Genomic DNA, 21,056 nt, shown 5'->3' on the forward strand with positions numbered 1-21,056 from the left:
GCCATAGTCATCACAGCCTCCACCTTGGAGCCGGAACAGCATGGCCTTGGGCAGAGAAGTGCTTCTGGTCTAGGTGGAGGAAAGCCCTCGACCTGCGGCTCTCGGTGGAGAAATGTGTTGAGTGTGGCCCTGTGACCCAGAAGATCATCAGGTTGAAGGCCTGGCTCTCTGTTGCCATGAAGGGAACATAGGAAGCGTTGCACCCTGCCTTGTGCCATCTTATGGTTCTATTATTGCCCCATTCCTTGCACTTTGCTTTTTCCTGCAGTTCTGTCTTCTCTTCCTGACTCTGGGTTCTTCTAGGCTGCACTGTTTTTTCATCTTGATAACACCCACAGTGCTCGCCTCTGAGGACCCATTTGCTAAGTAATTGAGAAGCTGCCATATCCAAAACATGAAGCACTGGATCTTACTGGCCATGTCCCCAAAGCAATTTCCAGATTCATTAGTTTTTAGCTTTTTTTAAAAAGCCCAGAACCACCTATATCGTTAATATCCTCCCTCTCCAGCTCCTTTGCCTCTCTCTGCTTCAGGCACTCTGGGTGATAGAAAGAGGATTTTTAAACAGAAGCACAAGGTGATTGACACAACATACCTGATACTACTTGTGTATCATCTGATTTCTGAATTAGGCAGCACCTATCCATACTGGGCAAACAAAACAACAAACTATCCACAAGCCTGGGACTTTCCTGTTCTTCAGAGAGAGGTTAAAAGTCCAACATAAATGCAAGGGATTTTTATAAGCAATGGTTTCATCATGAATGAAGTTTAAAAAAAAAAACCCAAATGATAATCTTTGATGGTCTGTACTAACATGCAGGGGAGGACCATACCACCATCTTAACTATAGTTAGAAGCACTCATTTGTGGGCATCCTCTGTGCGCATGCACCCTTTTACACCTTAGACATGCTGTCCGTATTACAGAGTTTAGCTGCGGCAGAAAGAAATACTGCAACATGACTGAGAAGGTCCAGGGCTGGCCAGGGCTGGAGTGAGAAAGGAAGAATTACCAGAAGAACATTAAAGAACTGACTGTCACGATGACTTTAAAGTTCTCTCAGGACCGTGTCCTGGCAAAGCCTTGGAACCTCTCTTCACTTCCCATTCTTCACCCTGAGAAAATGGGCACGTGGATGGGCCTGGTGTGAGGCAGAAAGAAAACACAGCACGGTATCCCAAATTTGATCCATTTATTCATTGAACACACACTACCTTCCAGAGCTATTCCAGACACCGAACATACACCTGTCAATAAAACAGCCTCCGTCTCCATGACCAGTTTGTGCTTTTATTCCACAGTACTGGTGGGGTGGTGATGAGTGTCTGGGGAGAGTGCAGGAGGAATCTGGGCCGGAAGGAAACAAAAGAGGCCACGAAAGAAGGGAGGGAGATGAGAAAGCTGGTCTGGAACTAGGAGGTCCCAAGAAGAGCTCAAGAAAAAAAATTGGTAACGGTATTCTAAGAGGAGGAGGGCCAGCCCCTACTGACAGTTTATTCTAAAGCTCTGAACTAGCCTGCTTCATAGGCCTTGTCTCTGGGAGAGTAAGTATGTTAAGGTTGGCACTGCGAGGTGTATTGCCCTCAGCTCTGTGTGTGAGGTAATGCTATTCTCTTCCCAACCCCACACTTCTGGAAAACGTGAGCCCCCCTGCCCTACTGTGAGTGGGTGGGTGCTGCCCCCTGGTGGTGCTTAACTGGGTTGTCCTCTGCTCCAAGCAGTTAGCTGTGTAGAAAACCAGCTGGCTGCTTGCTATTGGATCCTAACAGCAGCTGGTCCATGGTTTCCTGCTGATTCCAAGACCTCAGGGCTTAGCCCCAACCCAGCATTCCCAGCATACTGCCCACTCTCTCCGTTCTCCATTCCCCAAGATCCTGACCGCTTATAAAAAGCAAGCAAGCCTACCGCCAGCCCCTGCTGCTCCCCCATCTTCGTCTTTTCTCTACTTTTCTCACCCGGGGTTGCCTTTTTTGGGGGGGGGGGGGGGCGGGGCGCTGTAGGTAGGCAAGAGCATCTAGAGTCAGTTCACACTGTGGAATCGGATATCAGACGCAGTAAGTTTCCTAGCTAGAGTTAAGGGGGTAGCCGAAGAAGAAGGTCAGTAGGCAAAGCTGAAATCCCCAGTGGTCCAGGTGCAAGCTCTTGGGATCCTGTCTCCTTTGCGGGCTCTTGAAGAAGCCTCCCCCTCCTCTCCTGAGTCCAAAGGGAAGCTGAGGGGCTAAAATTAAAGCCTCTCCCCATTAAGGACATGTATGTGGTCTCCCTCTTTAAGGTGGCAGGAGCTATCTGATCACGTCTTCTCCACACTCCTTTGGGATCCCCTTTTCTGAGGGGCTCCGGGCCAAGGAGCTGGCCTATGGCTAGCAGGGCAAAGTTATGTCCTTTGGTACCCACATCTCTTTCTTAGCATTCCAGATTCTTCCAGGGACCAACCTCTCCTTCTTCAGATCCAGGCCAAGGAGCCAGCATCCTTTCCCAGCACGCCCTGCTTGCTCCCCCAGCCCAGCAAATTGAATTGCTTTGTCGGACCTCATCACTAGGCACATGTGGTAGCCCTTTTATTCTGTGTAGGATGAGGAGGGTGGGCAAGAGAAGACCGGGACTGTGTTTGCTCAACAGCTCATTTTATTCTTCTACTCTCACCCCTAGACTCTCCGGCTCCAAATCAAATGTGAAAGCTGCCCCAGGAAGGTTCTAGAAAGGATCTACCTAAGACAATGGCCCAGAGCACTCTGGGCAAGGTGGAGGTCAGCTTCGCTGATTCTGACAAGGGCTACAGACAGGGTTGTTCTGCTTTCAAAATCCCAGGGAACTCCAGGTGCCCTTTAATGCCTTTCTATCTCTTAGGAAAGGAGAGGCCAAAAGGTGCAGATCACAAGCTCAGGCCTGGCTCAGAACTCAGGGTTTTGGAAACAGTGGCTTAGAGTCATAGGGCTGGGAGGGACCTGGTGCTACCTCATAGGCATGTTCCTGTTAGGGGATTTCAGGCCTATACAGCAGCAGCAAATCTTGGAGATGAAGCTCCAGCTGGGTTTGGGCCAAGAACAGAGAAAACATGGAGTCTCATGTGGTCTCCATATGTAGGACAGTGTTTAAGAGAATCACAGAGGCAGGGACCCCCTACAGGCATTTTTCCCTCAAGGTTGTTGGGCTCTGGGAGGCAGCTGGGGCTGAGGAGTGTATACACACACACACACACACACACACACACACACACACACACACACACACACACACACAGAGTGCAGGGCCCAGCTGGAATGACTCCTTGGCACTCAACATTTCTCCATCTAGAAAAGTACAGATTCCTCCTACCTGGGCTAAGTTCCAAAAAAACAGATTCATTCCAGTAGAGTAGTTAATTAGTACTGATGGGTCCGATCCCCTCCAGCAGTATCCTGGAGAAAAGGGAGCAGCTGTCTGGAGGGGCAACTCAAACCCAGGCTCTTGTTAGGTAATCATGAAACACAAGGATCGGCTCTTCTTAGATTAGCTCTGGACAAGAGGGAAGGCACATTATCCTGCCAACCAGGGCCCTGGAAGCCCGAGAGTAGACTCCTACCAGGTCCTTCTGCTTTGCAGCTAGCACTCGGTCTACACGGAGTGATCTCACTCATGATGTGTTTTTGGTTGACTAACTCGCCTTCTCCCCATCTTCCAGGTTCCTTCTCACCTAAGTTAGTATGCCTGGCCCCACCGGGAGGTGGGCACACCAATTCTCATTGTGACTGTGTACAAGACAAGGAACCCTGCCTGACCTGAGCCTTTATGTAGATTCTCAGTGTTTGGTAGGATTCTGGGCACTCTGAATACCTGTGTCATGCTCCATGCAAGGAAGTAGTGGGGGAAGGCTAGAAATAGGAGACAGTTGGGGTCCTTCCCATCAGGGCCTTGCAGCATGGTACACAATACACTGATTGGAAGTCAGGAAACCAGGCTTTGGCCACGGTTTCCCCTCTGCTTGGTTGTAGGTATTCTTAGCCCTGGCCTCTGTTTCCTCAGCTGTTACATGAGGTGATTAGGTCAGATCAGCCCTCAGCTCCACTTCCTGGTTATTTTTACCGTGAAATGAATTGACCCTGAAATGTAAGTTTAACCATCATTTCCTTTCATTCATTATTTTATGGGCCAGGAAGTTAGGAAGGGCTCAGTGGAGCAGTACTTGGAACTCAAGCAGTTGCAACCACACGGCCATTGGTACTGCAAATATACGAGGCTCTTGAGCTGAATGTTCCATATGGCACAATCGCATTCTGGTGGTTGACACAGGCTCCCACAGGCTATCGACTGGGAGCTCAGCTGAAGCGTCAACAGAAGGGCAAACACGCAGCTTCCAGTCGCTGTAGTCGCTCGTACCTGGGCTACGTCACAAAGCAGGTGACTCCCCCAGAAACCGTCATCCCTAGAACTCTTCGAGGAAGTAGCACTGCCCATGTTGATGTGGCCTTCCTTCCAAGTCACATAGCATTACTTCCTCCATCTTCTGCTGGTGAGAGGAGGGATTTGCTTGCCCGGGTTCAAGAGGAAAGACAGAGAATCTTCCCGATGGGAGAAGAGTTAAAGAATGGAGGTGCCTTTGAAAATTCACCAACAAACAAACCGCCACATTCTTGGAGTTTATAGAACTCTTTAGCCCGTGCCTGTGGCTAGGGCTAGATGAGGCTCTGTGTCTGGTTGTGTGGCTAAGGAGGAAACAGGACAGTGACTGGATTGGTGAGCACCTGCTTCCCTGGAAAGGGGACCTTCTCTTTCCTCCTTCCTTGGCTTCTTCCAGGGTTAGGCTGAGATTGTCTTTTAACAATACTCCTAGGATGCTGGTCCATCGCATGGGCGAAACTTAATTAGCATATATTAGATTATCTGTTTAATTAGCATATATTAGATCCCCTATGGAAAAACTTCTATGCTAGGCTCCACCTGGTACCTCCGGAGTTCATCTATTCCTTCCAGCATCTCCAGGAAGAGGTTTTATTGTCTATTGTCGTACAGGTCCAGAGGATTAAGTGGCTTCCCCAAAGCTGGTGACAGACCCATGACTGACACCCATGGTGACAACCTCACACTGCCTGCCCCTGGGGTGAGATGAGGCAGACGCTGTCTCTCGTGTCCTTTAGCATGCCCTTACCATCTTCTTGCCTACTTATTGCCTCCATTCAGGCCCCGAATTTAGTCACTCACCTCCTAAGAGATTTAGTGTGTGTCTCAGTTCTGTGCTTCAAAGCCGATAGCCTCCCAGGAGAAGCTCCACAAAATGCCAAAGGTGGATGATGGAGACATCCAATGCCCCAGAATGGGTTTATTCTATGGGCACCCTCCCATCCCCAATCTACAGTAAGGTCTGGGTGCCCTGTGAACAGATGCTATGACCCAGAGACGATGGTGGAGGTGATATATTCCCAAGCCGCAGCATTAAGAAACGGGCAGCTTTCAGCTTAGCTTCCATTTGTCTTCTCTTGAAAGGGTCTCCCTGGGCACTTGGAGTCATCGGACAAGAACTTGGTCAGGGTCCCTAGAAATGGACTGTGTTAGAAAGGTCAGTTACGGACAGTCACTCTGGCCAGCAGGACCAGCTGAACCCCACTCTTACCCATTTTCACCCAAGAATTAGATATTTGAATGAATGTGAGAAAGGCTCCCTTGGGACTTCCACACCAGCTCTTCGACCAACTGAATACCACCTCAGTTTCCACTCATCTGCTGCTCCAATCCATACTGGAATTCCTCACTCACAAAATCATGGTATGATGGCTATTATAACATTTGGACTGACTTGAAACACTGCAAGAAATAATTGGTTCGGGGTGTGTTATCTCCTTCAAACAATTCTCTCCCCCCTTCCTCTCCCCCTCTCCTTCCTCTTCCCTTCTCTTCTCCTTCCCCCCACCTTCCAAATTAGAAAATGTAGGCTCAGAGAGATTGAGTAACCAGCCTAAGGTCTCTCAGGAAAGGCAAGACTCAGCTGGCACTTGAACTTAAACTTGACTTTGAGGAATGCCTGGCTTCAGAGCTCCACTGCCGTAAAGCCCTTACTATATTGTGTCTTAGTGTCTACATACCCCTCCCGGAAAGATGGCTGCCATTTCAGCCAAAATTACCAAAAAACAGAGTAGCTGTATAAGGGATGATTTGTCCAGTATTAGGACATTCCCTTGTTTGAGAGAAGCAGGGGGATTTGATGAGACAAGAGAGGTGCCTCCCTTGGCCAAACTCGGGGCACTGGGTGCTGATTTGCCTGTTTGGGGGGGTGTCTATGGCTAACATGGAGACTGTGCACGGTGTGTTCTTAATGTCGGTTCAGTGAATACCCCACAGAATGACACTTGAAGAGGGAGGGGGTTTCCCAGGCTAAAAGCATGGACAGAAAGGGGCTCCTGCCACCTGGTGGCTGCTCTTGGAACAACAGGTGGCAGGGAAGGAAATGGAAGGTTCTGAATGAGCCTGAGATGGCACAGCGTTGATCCAGACTGGGATGGAGTGAAACAAGAGTGAGGTGCTTCTGAAGACTAGGCTCCTAGTGGAGGCAGGAAGAGGGGCTTTTCTGCCACCAGCTCCTCGCTCTGTTCTTCATGGTCCTGCATTCAGTGAGTGCTTATGCAACAAAACTTGGTGTTATCACGCGTTACACTTCACCTTGAGCTTCCACTGAAGATTCCAAAGGACAACATCTGAAGTGAGGGGTAACTCTCTCAGAACTTAGAACGTGGCTTGCTGTGAATCACCTCACTTCCCTAAGGACCAAGTCAGGCCTCTGCCTTTCTCGTGTTCTCCCATGGACCTCTGGTACCCCATCCTTGCAGAGTGGACATATATAGTATTTTTCCTGAAGCCAGGCAGGATAGGAATGGCCCCTGGAAAGCCCTGGAAGAAGACACCAAACACCATCCTCACGGTAGATGGAACCTCACTTTCCTTACCTCGAAAAACATAGGTTCCAAGCATTCCCCCAGAGAAAAGATCTCAGATGTCCAGAGTTGCTGAGACACAGTAAGGCCAAGCACAGTGCGCACATTGTTAATACCTAGGAAACTGACTGTATATCCATCCCCCAATTTCTCAGGCAGCACCCACAAGAATACTGCCCCAACCCCACCCTAAAACAAGCTTTTGTCCCCAAACCTCCCTCAGCTCCCCTCACTCCTGTAAGTATAAGAAAGGCAAGAGAGGGTGGTAAGAACAGACACTTTATTGTACACCAGGGTAGGGGAGATGGAGGAGGGGCCCTGGGGTGACAAGGACTCATCCCCTCTCCTGGGCTGAGTATCCAGTCTCAGGGCTCTGACCAATCCAGGACACATGGACTTAACTGTTCTGAACCTGTGCCAGAACCTGAAGTGATTGCCTGATAGGTCTGTACAAGGCAGGACTTGTCATGAGAAATGACCCTGGGCCCTCCTCCCCGCTCCCTGCATTTCAGACCTAAGAGGAGGGACCCAGCAGTGCAAGAATCGGGTGTATTGCAATCTTCTCACTCTCCTCTTTTCACAGTGGGGCCTATGCTGGCTGGGGGAGGGGTGTGGGAAGGAAGGGAAGAAGGGCACTCCCTGCCTGTAATACTGCAGGCCTGCATGGGGTCTGGCTCACAGCCTCAGGGCTCACACAGGCTGCCTCTGGAGGGCGTTTCCTGGCACTTAAAAAGCAGCAGCTTTTAAGTGAAGATTTATTGCTTGATGGCAGAAGCCAACCTCACCCGCATTACCTTCTGTGTCTCATGTCTCCCCCACCACCCAAACTGGGCCTCAGGCTTCATGCTATCTCAGTGAGGAGGGCTGAGGGCTCCTTGAGCAGGAGGCTGGTGACTGGGGCTGGGAGACAGACAGAACAAGGAATCCTTAGGTGTACCTCTGTCCTGCCCCAACTCAACTGACTCACAGCCCCTGAAACCCCTGTCTCCTGGTGGGCACTGTATGGGCAGCATCAACTGGTGGCAGTGGGGACGGACCCTTGGCGAAGTCTTGGAGACGACCTGGTCCTCCCCGCCAGTTCCTCCAAAGAAGCGGAGGCTGGGTCTTCGATGGTCTGCCGGCTCTGCCTCAGCTCTCCTGGGGAACCAGCAGAGGTCTAAGAAGCAGCTGCTCTTTCCTGAGCACTCGGGACTGTTTCAAGGACAAATGCAGGACAGAAGGGCCCAGAGCCGCCTCCCTCAGGCAGCCACCCTAAGAAACCCAGCACTGTCTGCCGAAGACCATGTGATGCCAGTGTGGGCAACAGAAGGTTGACTGGAAAATACACGGGGCTTTCTCCCCACCCAAGGCCCTCCTTCCCACCAACAGTGTAGTGACGATGAGTCACCTGCAGGAAACACATGCCTTTCCCCACAGCTAGTCTCTCAGAAGCACCTGTCCTGAGGCCTCCCCCAGAGAGCTGAGAGAAAGACCCGGGTCTTCAGGAGTGGTGAACACTGGGGAGAGGGGGTGTCACAGATCAGCACCTTATGCACTCACACCTACCAATGTAGCGCGCGCGCACACACACACACACACACACATACACACACACACAGAGAGAGCGCGCACACGAGCGCTGGGTCCTATGTCCAACTCACAGGGAAGATGGGGCAGGTTCTGGCCTAGTGCAGGAGACTATAACAAACACTACAGAGCCCACAATGCATAAGCAAACAGCCCTAGCTCAGCTCCCCCTCCCCCCACTCACTGCAAGCTCACAGGCTGGGGCCTGGCCCAGCCACGCTACAAAATTAAAAATATATCAAATATACAATGAAAATAGATCTGTACAGCACTGAGGATGAAAATAGTCCACCAGCCACAGTATAATATGGGGTTTGTCATTTCACAGCGTTTACACCCACATGTACAGATTGAATGTACAATAGAAATAGCATGGAGAGGAGTATAGATCGTGGAGTCTCGGCTGGGGCCTGGTTTTCCCGTTTCCTAATTCTGCTTGGGACTAGGCATGGGGCCAAGTAGGAGGTGTTCTCAGGTGAGGGGGCCGATAATGGGATGCTGTGACCCAAAAGCTCATCTCTTTAGGGAGATACGGACTCCCTCTCACCTTAAAGACTAGGACAGATGAGACCAAGAAGGCCAGAAGGGAGAGAAGGTGTGAGGAACTGAGGGGAAAGAGAGCCGGCAGGCTGGGGGGGTGGACCTCTCAGGCTAGGAAGGGAGGTAACCAGGAGGTATAGGAGCAGAATGTGGGCACATGGTCCTAGTCTGCCCCTCTCCGTACTGAGGGAACTCAGGGCCACAAAAATGACCCAGGAAACTCTGAAAGGTGCCCAGGTCTGTTCCTGCCCACCAGAACTTTCAAAGGTAGAGACATCTATCCACCTGCCCATCCATCCATCCATCCATTGTAGTCTGCCAGCCATATATATTCATACATCATCTCTCTGAGGTTATACTGTGGAGATACTCAGATTCTCAGGTCAGCTTCTGAGTCCTTACAGGCTGCTCTGAAACAGCCCCTCTCCCAGGGGAGCTTTGAAAGGAGGTCAGAGACACAGCCAGAGGCTGCATCTTCCTTCGGGCCTACGACCAGAGGCTCTGCCTTGCCCCCCCCCCCCCCCCCGCACCTTCCTAACACCCCACCCCCACCCCTGTAGCCTCCTGCCCAGAATTACCTGTGCCACTTCTCCGACCAGGCTAGGGGAGTTTGGGAAAGGTTTCCAAGGTGCACGTGATGTGCTCACTAGTGGCTGTGCTTGTGTGACAAGGAGAGTGAGTGGCAGCCCAAAGGGGCAGCAAAATTATCCATCTCTCCCTAGAAACGAGAGTTCCCGGTGACATGGCCCTGAACTCCAGGAACCCCCATTCCAGGGGAGCAGCTGCCACTAAAGAGAAAATCCGAGCTCCAGACGAGAGCGGAAGAGAGTGTTTCACTTGTGTGCTAAACCTAGATTGTGCTGGGAACCTTCAAACTGTGCTCTGGAAACCTCACCGTGCACTGCCCCCTTTTCTCTCCGGGACAGAGGCAAAGACCACTGCCCCTGGCTCCAGGTTGGACAGTGGAGGTTGAAAAATGGCTAAACAGTAGCTGAGGTGACCCCCTTCACCATGCTCCCAGGCAGAATCAGGAACATACCCCATCTGCCCCTGGCAGGGAAAACAGCGACATTTCCAAGATCCCATGAGCTGGCTGCAGAGTCGTTCCTTTCACAATGCCAAGGTTCCTGTTCAAGCCCGAGGGTACCACCTATCTCATAAGACAGAATCGAGGGGCTTCCGTCCACCTCCTGCCAAGTCAAAGCCTGAGTCCTGACACACGTGTCCCTATCCGCCATCTTAGCTCAGGAGCAGCCACGCTGGGTTGGACAGGATGATGCATCCTGTTCTTACAGCAGACTGGGCTAAAGTCTGCCTCCTGCGCCCTCGGCCCCAAAGCCTCTGCCCACTACCACCATGACCAGCAGCACAAAGTGACCCCCCCCCCCCACAAGACCTGAGCACTGCAAGTGGTAGGTTTACAGGGAGAAGGGGGTGGCGACTCCTAAGGTGCCCACTTGAAGGTCCCCCATACTGGGATTGTTGTGGTTACATGGCTGCAACTTGGCAACAGTTCTCAAAAAGTTACATGGGGTGGAGGCCTGGAATAGGGGGTGGAATTGTCCCCAGTCCCCTGCTCATAGGCAGGGAGTCTGCTGGGACTTGGGTGGGGAACAAGGCAGGGCAGATCCTCTCTCCTTGGATTGGCCTGGGTCTGGTGGCTACCAGGGAGGAAGAGGCCAGGCCCAGCCAAGTGGGCAGGTTGGGTATTGAGGGGAGGCAGGCAGGATGGAGCAGTGGTCACAGCTCTGACTCAGGGGTGCTGGCCAGGAGGTAGCCACTTCCATAGCGTCCATTGGGATTGCCGCTGGTCTCCAGGGGTGATGTGCTGCCAGGCCCCAGATAGGAGCGGTGGGTGGGCATGGGGGAGGGTGCCTCACTGGGCACCTTGCTGAGGATGAAGCGGGTCTCATCATTCTCCTCCAGATTGGAGATGTCCTTCATCATCCGGCCCTTCTTGTAGGACACAGAGAGGGTGTTGGAGCCATCAGAGAGCAGGTGGAAGTGCCGCAGGATGAACACCACAGGGATGGGCAGGGTGGCCACAGCAATGAGGGTGATCAGCAGCGCCATGGCCCAGTTGGGGAAGTACAGGTAGCGTTCAGCAGCCTAAGGTTGACAGCAGGAAGGATGCTGCAGGGCACAGGACAGTGCCCCGCCCCCAAGCCTACAGGCTGATCTTTTCCCACCCTTGCCCATGGCCTCCCTTCCTCGCCTCCCTCCACCCTGACCAAGCAGCAGCAGAGATGGTGTCCCCGGGGAGTGCTACTTGAGTTCAGTAAGTCACCTTGGTTAAAGGGGACCTCAGTGTCTACGTCTGTAGGAAGGGCAGGAAATTCCACTCCACAGACATGAAAAGAGACTGCCTTAGAGCACCCAAGAAGTGTGCCGAATGTGCTGGGCTTCGGTTTCCCCAGTTATGCGAGGGGAATAATGACACTTCTTAGGGTTGTCCTAAAGACACAAGGGACTCTGGGGCTTGTGGGGCCACCACTCACCTCCTCTTTAATCCAGGCACTGTAGCCTGGGGGTGACACCCCCAGCTGGATGATGCTGGCTGTGGTGAGAACAGCCATGAACAACGGAGACACAAACTTCCACATGTAGAAATAGAAGCGGTAGGGTCGGAAGCCCAGCATCTCTGTTAGCTCCTGCATGAACCTGCCAGGCACAGCAGAAGACAACCACCTCTGGTACCTTCGCCACTGAGCCTTCCCTTGAGCACAGCCGCCTTCCACCTGCCGTGCTCAAGCCTCCCCCTGCTGGAGGAGAGGCAGTAATGCACCTACCTAGCATGGGAAGGAAGAAGCTTCCAAAACCCCAAGATCTCTAAACCAGACTCAGTGCTAGAATTCCAGGAGGCAGGCAGGCTATGTGTGTGCTATGCAAAACTCCTCTTTACCTCAATTGCACTAACTGAACCCGGACATTCATCTTCTATTATGAGTGCAAGCAACCTCAAGAGTCACAAGTAGATTGAATCAGACGTTTTCTTATCATATGCCAGTTATTGAAGATGTCTAGAAACACTTCTGTCCATCACTGCTTTTAAATTACAGTTATGACTAGACCCACAACTAGATCTCCAGACTTATGGCGGTAAAAATAGAGCACACGTTAAACCACACTAAACAATATTCGGTCAGTTTTCAGGACAACGAGCTTTCTGTAGAATTATGTAGAGATGGTTTATCGTATGCATTTAAAAGTAATACTATGAGAATAGCAGGAGGGCTTCCACAAACTGCACAGGAGCCCACGGCACCCACAGTCAGAGTCCTTCCAGCACAGCCTGCTGGAGCCCTGGCTCGCGGGGTGGATATGGAGTCTTCCTCCCTTCCCTTCTTCCCTTCTCATCCCTCCTTCCCATTTGCTCTTCCTTCCTTCCTTCCTTCCCTTCTGTTGTTGTTTTTTAAACAAGGGCTTACTCTGTATCCCAGGCTGGCCTCGAACTCATGGCAATCCTGCCTCAGTCTCACATGTGATGGAATAATAGGCGTTTGTCATCACACCTTCTTGGGGGCTCCTTTTCTTATGCTTCCCGCCCCTCCTCCTGTGTGTGCTCTCCCAGGAAGCCCATGTCCCCTGTGAGAGATGCTGGATTCCAAACCCATCTGGACAACCAGGAGGGTCAGGCTGAGTGAGTGGTGGAAGGCCTGGGTCCCTCTGAGGACAAGGACAGTGGACACAGTAAACATAAGGAAGTGGAAAGCTGGCAGTGCCGGAAGTCCTTGGGAATGCGGAGCTGACCATAAACAAGAGCTGACAGTAAGTGGAGACCTGCCTCGGGGTCAGGCCTTGAAATCAGATCGGACCTTATTGCTAAATCCCCTTTCCCCATGAGGCCAAAAAGGCATACCTTAAAGTTACAAAGCAGGCTGGCTGCTGAAGTCTACCGACTCTTGAGGGCAGGGACCTGGAATCCCAACCAAGTGCTAGCCAATCTTAGTGGTCATCCAAGGACTGGCTTGGGGAAGTTAGTTGTTCAGGCTGACATCAGGACCTGAACCCAGGATTCCCAAGGTCTCCAGTATTCATGTCTTCTTTATAGGCCTCAGTTTCCCAGTGCCAAGGGGCCCTTTAGCTCTGATAGTCCACAATCTCCTACCCCTTTCACAAGCAGCCATGAGAACACAGGACTCCCCAGAAAGCTCCCCCCGCCCCCCACACACACACCTGTCCCCACCACTCCTCTATGACCTCCTTACTTCTTGGTTCCATAAATCCAGGCCACCGCGATGTTCTCAAGGATGACAATGACGGTGAGTGGCAGGGTGGCCGAGTAGTCATCAAACATGGTGACAAAGTAGTTTCCGGAGCGCTGGACGAACAACAGCCCCACGAAGAATGCAAAGACACAGCAGCCCACTACAGAGAGCCGAGAGGCCGGTGTGGGGGCACAGGTGCAGGGTGGGTGGGGCCTTGGGGACTCTGGGAGACCTAGCCACCTCCCACCACGCTGCTCCCAAGCAGGCCTGCAGCCCGCCTCCTCTAGGATTCACTGACACAGCCCTGCCGGAGAGTGCTGGAGGCTGAGGCTCTGAGCTCCCCCTATCAGGCAGGAGACTCTTAAGGAAGGCCTAAACTCGGCATTCTTCCCCCATGCTCCCCACTCCCCGCACAGCCCCAGGCTCAAGAGAGCTGCTCCACTTCAACACTGAACTGAATTGAGATGATTCAACTGATTGGTCCTGCGATCCTTCCCCGGGAAACCTTAGTTTTCCCATTTGAGAGTGGGAAGATGCTCTGCCAGACTCCTACCCCCCAGGGATGCAGGGAGGAGGTAGACAGGTATCCTGACAGGGTGGGTAGCTGAATGGCACATCCTAGGTCCAACTGTCTACAGTCAAGGGGAAAAGCCTTCTGCAGATGGGGTGCTGAATTGCCCAATCAATTCAGAACCTAATTGTCATGCGCATGCTGGGCTGGTGTCTGGCAGGGCAACAGGGAATTAGTTACCTGTGAAGATCTCCTTGGGCACCTTGAAGGTGTCGATGATAGGTGTGGTGATTCCTGCCATGGTCCCGATCATGCTGCCCAGGCCCAGGTTGATGAGCATCAGGAAGAACATGACAGACCAGAAGGGGGAGGCCGGGAAATGTGTCATGGCCTCAGTGAAGGCGATGAAGGCCAGGCCTGTGCCCTGCACAGACTGAGGGTGGGGCAGAGAGTGGGAGCCACCCTTACTCCAGAAGTCCCCTGCCTCCTTTCCCTCTGGAGGAATGGGAATCACCATTCCCGCTTTCATAGGAATCCCCATTGCCACTTGAACTCTTTCAGCTTGAGAAAATGGATCTCAAACCTTAGTGAGTATCAAAATCTCTGAAGAAAGCTAGCTGTAGTGACTCACACCTGTAAGTCCAGCACTCAGGAGGCTGAACCGTGAGTTCAAGGCCAGTCTGGACTTCACATTGAGTTTCAGGCTAACCTGGACTACAGACTAAGACTGTCTCAAAGCAACCAAACTAAACCAAAATATATTTTTATAAAGTCCCTGAGAGTTTCCCTGGGGGACCTAGAATCTACAGGGTGTTTAAGGACCCCAGTGATCCAGGTGAAGATGCTCCCATCTAGAAATACACACAACGTGAGACTCTGTACGTCTAAGACATCATCTTCATTGATGATGCAAGCACAAAGACCACTCCCAGTTCTGAACTGCTGAACTCCAGACCTTAATGCAATACACTCAGGCTCAGCTGTCCAATGGAAGCAACTGGATTCTTTAAATACTCGTTCCATGTCAGAGTCTCCTGCAGACAATGCTTTCATTGGTCTAGGGTTAAGCCCGAGTGAGGTTTTATACAGCTATCGGGGGGCTCTTGGACAGTCCGAGCAGGGAGCCATTGCTTTAACACAGAGGCCCTTCTCACAGGCACCTGCCCACACACTGCCTGCTCATGTCACTTATAACTGTCCTGTGATATTGAGGAAACACACGGTCCCACCTGAGCTGTCATTTAGATACTCTGAGGTTTCATTGTGTGAAAACCCTGCTATATTCTTAGTTTTTTCAGAGGATCAGATCATGCCCATGAGAATGGAGCAGGGAAGAAGAGGATGCTGTCTGGGAACGGCTAGTTGGGCTCCTTCGTTCTTGACCACAGGAGAGAAGCCAGAGATGGTGGGATGCAGCTCCCATAGACCGGTCTTTATGCTTTACTTCTGTTAATCCTTGTTTTAAAGTGCACAGAATAAAACCCAGGGCCACATGGATGCTAGACCAGCACTCTACCAACAAAACTGCATCTCCAAACAATGGAGCAGCCTTTGATGTGGTGCTCAGAGACCTCTATGGGAAGCTTCTGGTCTCATGAAGAAACACAGGGGCTAATGGGGCTTACTATCTCCAACATGAGCCTTGGCTCTAGCCAGAGTCCCAGGATATGTGGGTTTGTTTCCTGTTACCGCTATAGCTGAAGAGTCATTTTGAAAGTGTCCAGAGGTGCAAATGTAAACAGGAGAATGTTATCCCCACTTCAACCTGAGCATTACTGAGGAGGCAACATCTCTGCTCTAGACCAGGAGCTAAGTGTCGCTGTGGCAGTGGATGTGAAGGCAGTTGGGGGAGGGGCAGAAGTTTCAAGGGATGATGCAGGACAAGGACCCTGGGACAAGAATTCTGGAATTTTTTTTTTTTTTTTTTTGCTTGCTCACTAACTAGCTGTGAGGTGCTGATTGACCTGACTAACCCCCTCCCCCCAACCCACAGGCTGCTTATTGATAAAACTGGGAACGATATTCAGACTCGACTCATAGAGTTGCCTCGGGGTCAAAGGAAATGGGAACTAGAGGGAATTAACATTTACCTGTTTCACAGGTGCTGTTCGAAGTGGATTGTACACACAGGGTCCTGTGTACAGGAAGCCTGCTCAATAAATGCAGAAGCTGACTCAAGCTGACAGGGGCTCCTGTGATCTCAGCGTTTCCTTGGGCCTTCCATCTAATCATAAGCTTCCCTCTGGGCAGCTTTGGCTAACACTGTCAGCCTTTCTCCATCTGTATACACAGTGAGTCTTCGCTTGTTAGTAAAGGAATGACTCTATGGCAGTGGTTCTCAACCTGTGGGTCACAACCCCTTTGGAGGTCAAGCAACCCTTTCACGGGTGTCACATATAAGATATCCTGTGTATCAGATATTTACATTACGATTCACAAATGTAACAAAACTACAGTTACGAAGTAGCAATGAAATAATTTTACGGTTGGGGGTCACCACAACATTAGGAACTGTCTTAAAGGGTCACAGCATGAGGAAGGTTGCGAACCACTGCCTGTTTTCAACCTTTCACAGCCTGTTCCCACGCTCCAGGCACAAAGCCTATCTTCGGGTTCCTGCCTATCCTGGGAAGGGCAGTCTGTTCGGGTACCTTGTCCAGCTCATCCTCCAGAAGGCAGGGGTCCAGGCCCAGGGCTGAGAACTGGTTTTCCTTAACAGTCATGATGACATTGTACATCTCTGAGTAGTCCTTGGTGGTCAGGTGTGAGAAGTTGACATGGGGTGGAATGAGGTCCCGGCTCAAGACGTTGGAGTTGAGGTACCCTAGAATTTTCTCGGCATTCCTGCATTGCAAAGAGGGCAGGACCAGGTAAGAGGGTAGGAGTGGGGACCCGAGAGGCCCCTCCCAGAAACCCAGGCAGGGCACCCATAAGCTACTGACAGAAACATCCAGGAGCCTGTCTTTGTGGGCCAGGGCTGAGGAAAATGATGATCTCATCCCTTATGGGATGGAGAGGACCTCTCATCCTGCCCAGCCCACCTACCACCCCTGTGTGAGGCAGGCAGGGAAAGGAGGAACCGGAGGGGCCATGCCACCTACTCGACCACACATTTCTCATTCATGATGTTGGCTTTGAAGCCCAGCACAGCAAACACCACGAGGGTGGCCAACACCGAGGTGAAGAAGTTGATGAAGGACACCAGGGCAGCATCGAAGTGGCAGTTATTGTCCTGCTTGTTGTAGCTGGAAAAGGCGATGACACCTCCGAAGCCCAGCCCCAAGGCGAAGAAGACCTGTGTGGCTGCCTCCCGCCACACCTGGGGGTCCAGCATCTTGTCCAGCTATGGGGTGGCCATGGGAGCAAAGAAAGAGACAAAGAGATGATGGTTTTACTCATGTGCCCACCATCCCCAATCCTTTCCTCAGCCTCAACAGAGTTGATGCAATATGGCCTGGTACTAAGTATCTGTGACTGTGAGATTCTGGGTAATTCACCTAACTCCTCCAAGCCTCAGCCTCCTCAAGTGCAAAAGATGGATGAGAGTGTCAACTTCAAACTTTTAAAAACGCCGAGTGCTTACACAGGAGGCTGAACTGTAAGAGCATTTGGGTGGCATGGAGCTTTCCAAAGCCTTTTTCAAATCAAATGTTCTTTCACTCTTCATCCTCAAGGCAGGAGCCGAGGAGAACGAAACAGGCAGGGTTCCAGCATCCTTGGGGTTTGTGGTCCAGTTTGAGAGATGGACATTGGTAAACTGATCCCACCAACAGCTGCAAAATTGCAAATATAGCAAGGGCTGGGCAGTCAGGTACTCAGTGCTCAGAACACCTGTGACAGGAAGATCAGGAGGTGAGGGATGCTGCCCAGAGGAGGGAATCCTCAAGCTAGTCATCTGACCGTGACGGCAGAGGTAAGAAGAATATTGGGGAAGAGGAGTCAGTGTGAGCATAGGGTGGCATATAAAGGGATGTGGAAGTGCCTAAGGTGGTTACACAATGAGGGGGTGTGGCTGGACTGATGAAGTGGTATACATGTGTTGGCACAGGTAGGGGTGAAGGTGAGGTGAGCAAGTGGGGTGGTACAGATGGGATGATATATGAAGGAGAGGTGATACAGGTGGATCAGGTGGTTCAGGTGGGATGATGTAGGCAGGAGAGGTGATGCAGGTGGAATGGAGCAGGTGGTTCAGGTGGGATGATGTAGGCAGGAGAGGTGATACAGGTGGAATGGAGCAGGTGGTTCAGGTGGGATGATGTAGGCAGGAGAGGTGATACAGGTGGAATGGAGCAGGTGGTTCAGGTGGGATGATGTAGGCAGGAGAGGTGATGCAGATACAGCGGTACAGGTGAGGCGGTTCTTAGGAGATAGTACAAGTCAGCAGGTGTGTTTGGGACGGGACAGTGAGGCAGCACAGGTGGGATAGTGTGGGTAGGCTAGTACACGTGGTGCTGAGAAAACCCAGAGTCAAAGGCTTATAGAGATCTCTGTATTCATCCTAAGAAACACCTGATCCCGGATACACTAAGGGGCTGAACAAAGAAGGCTGCTGTTAGATGTGCTTCACAAGGAAACCGGTGTATGTAGCCAGGAAGCTACAAGGAAACACCTGCTGGAGGTCCAAGTGGCATGTGATAGTGGCTTTGCCAGATGGTGCTGAGGGAGAGATGAAGACCTTAAAGATGGACTGCGATGGGTATGCTAGACTGGGAGGCCATGTTTGTGGTGTGCCTGGAGACGGGGCTGAGGGAAGAGGAGGTCCGTGGTGCTGGGCAGAACAGGTCTAGACAGCAGGTTTGGAGAGGCTGAGTTTAACGTGCTGGGAGATGTTGAGTAGGGAGCTGGACAGTTTTACCGCAGAGAGCACAGCTGGAGATGGAGGCTGTGACTAGCGTGTGTCCCTGTAGGAAGTAAAACTATAGATAGAGAGTGAGGAGGGGACTGATCCTCAGGCCAACTCCATCTCTAGAGTGCCGGGAAGAGGAAGTCATCTCAAAGGGAGCAGGAGACGCATAAGGGGGAAAACCTGGGGGTGGTACATTGTAGAAGGAAGGGCAGTGTTCCCAGGGACAGATCCCCAGAGAGGAAGTCAGAGGTCAGGAGGTCACAGGTGGGATTAGCTGTTCAGAGATCCAGAGGCCCTGGAGCCAGGTGGAGGGAGGGAGACAAGAAGCATACGGAAAGAACCAGGCATATAAGCTAGTCCTTGGAGAGGCCAGCCTTGGGCAGCTGAAAGGGCATCATTAGGAAAAATCAGTGAAATCAGTGCTGTTTTTCTATATTGTCATTTGTTTGTTTGTTTCAGGCACTAAGGCTTGATGACTAGATACACAAACTAGTTGGGGACAGGGATGCAGGGATAGGGCATGGAGTTGTCTTCCACAAGAGCCCTTTGAACTACTCATTAGAAATGGAGGCGGGTGAAGGACAGGACAGGTGCAAGCTGGTCTGTACATCCAGTTTCTGCCTGTCATGAGGGGCTCTTGACTTGATAGCCCTGCTTTCCCTGAGAAGCAAGAGGGGAGGGTGCTGAAGGGTAGATGCTGCTGTATCAGTGGTCATGGAGGAGCCTGGGAGACAAATGGTCCAGGAAACAGGGAAGGGGTTTCCTGCACTGCTGTGGGCCACCGCATGTGCAGAGGGGAATGTCTGCTTTTCGTTGATGTTTGTCTTTTGAGGAAGTGTCTCACTGTGTACTTCAGACTTGCTGAGGGCTCATGCTTTTCCTGTGTGCGCCATCATGTCCAATGCATTTTCACTGTGTGTGTGTGTGTGTGTGTGTGTGTGTGTGTGTGTGTGTGCATGTGTGTCTGTGTGTGTGTGTGTGTCTGTATGTGTGTGTCTGTGTATGTAAATGCACAGCATGAGGGGTGGAACTCAGGGCCTCCTGCGTGCTAGGATCCTGCTCTACTTCTGAGCTTCATCCCTAACACTGAGGTTTGGCTTTTGCTGGAAGATGAAAGGTTTTAGTTTTTGTTTTGTTTTGTGTTTTGTCCTTACAGAAGTAACCCAGGCCCAGGGCTCCTATGTAAAACCTTGGGGCCAAACTGGTTTGGACTTGAGGCTTTTGCTTCTAATTTTAATTTAAGACAGTAATATGGTGCTATGAGACACAGCCATATTAACATCCCCTAGCAAGGTTCAGGGCAGAACCCTGTAATCAAACACTTCAGGGTTTCAGCAACACAATATGAATCTTCACACCAAGTGAATCAATAAAGACTATAAATAGCCTGGCATCTATGCAGGCCATTTTCCCTCCAAAGAAGTTCTGCAGGAACCAAAGCAAAAAGCAAATCGAAGGGTGTGTTTTTAAGGCATTAAGAAACAGAGGTCAGCCGGGCAGTGGTGGCGCACGCCTTTAATCCCAGCACTCGGGAGGCAGAGCCAGGCGGATCTCTGTGGGTTCGAGGCCAGCCTGGGCTACCAAGTGAGTCCCAGGAAAGGCGCAAAGCTACACAGAGAAACCCTGTCTCGAAAAACAAACAAACAAAAAAAAACCAAAAAAAAAAAGAAACAGAGGTCTGTACTGGGCCTAATAGAAAAGTGGAGATGAGAGAAAAGGAGAAGAAACTAGTCATTCACTTCTGAGAAAGGACACACCCCTCCCCTACCCCCTCGGGTGACAGATTTTCAATGACTCTCCAAAACCCAGAAATGGGTTGAGGGATTACTGTAACATGAATACCTAAATGATCTTAATAAAAATCCCAGAGCCAGATATTGGGGTGAAAGCTGAAAGATCAAAGAAGCAGAGCGGCCACAGCCACCGCCTCTGACCTCACCAGCTCCTCAGCCAGAAAGAGCTCCGGCCGAAAGGGCTCCAGCTGAAAAAGCCTCCAGCTGAAAGGGACGCTTCTGCGGGAAAGCCTTTAGTTCCTGTCTCCTCACGCCTTATATACCTTTCTCTGCCCAGCCATCACTTCCTGGGATTAAAGGTGTGTGCTTCCCAGTGCTGGGATTAAAGGTGTGTGCCACTACTGCCTGACCTCTATGTTTAATCTAGTGACTTGTTCTGTCCACTGATCTTTGGGTAAATTTTATTAGGGTACACAATAATTCACAACTGATTACATATACTTTGAGGTCGTGCTGGCCATCACTGGCGTTTCCTGATGTCCACTGTGATGGTTTCACCTATCTTTGAGACCCAAACATGGGACTTTGTTAGGACTCCCATCATCCCCTAAAGCTAAAGCAAAAATGTGGTTATATGTCAAGCCCCATCACTGTTTAGGGCTAAATTTCTTAAGTAAAAGCAATTATTCCAGGGGAGACAGCCCAGTCCCAAACTGACTAGTAAGTCTGATCTAATAACTTGAGGAA

The 21,056-nt window shown here is 51.1% G+C and overlaps 1 protein-coding gene across 3 annotated transcripts in view; it reads right to left on the reverse strand.

Moving 5' to 3' along the window:
* Window positions 1-10,078: 10,078 nt before the first annotated feature.
* Slc6a17 (solute carrier family 6 member 17) overlaps window positions 10,079-21,056 on the reverse strand; it is a 47,015-nt gene continuing 36,037 nt past the window's right edge. For all 3 annotated transcript variants that reach the window (XM_052732105.1, XM_052732107.1, XM_052732106.1), the window contains exons 7-12: window positions 16,832-17,073; window positions 16,382-16,574; window positions 13,971-14,163; window positions 13,220-13,379; window positions 11,510-11,672; window positions 10,079-11,120 (exon numbers count right to left, since the gene is read on the reverse strand). In XM_052732105.1, the coding sequence (XP_052588065.1) occupies window positions 10,752-11,120; window positions 11,510-11,672; window positions 13,220-13,379; window positions 13,971-14,163; window positions 16,382-16,574; window positions 16,832-17,073 (1,320 nt within the window). In that variant the 3' untranslated portion in view covers window positions 10,079-10,751. The remainder of the gene's footprint in view (window positions 11,121-11,509; window positions 11,673-13,219; window positions 13,380-13,970; window positions 14,164-16,381; window positions 16,575-16,831; window positions 17,074-21,056) is intronic.

Source organism: Peromyscus californicus, unplaced genomic scaffold (assembly GCF_007827085.1).
Source record: "Peromyscus californicus insignis strain IS unplaced genomic scaffold, ASM782708v3 Scaffold_9__1_contigs__length_137607984, whole genome shotgun sequence".
In the NCBI taxonomy this organism is placed as follows: domain Eukaryota; kingdom Metazoa; phylum Chordata; class Mammalia; order Rodentia; family Cricetidae; genus Peromyscus; species Peromyscus californicus.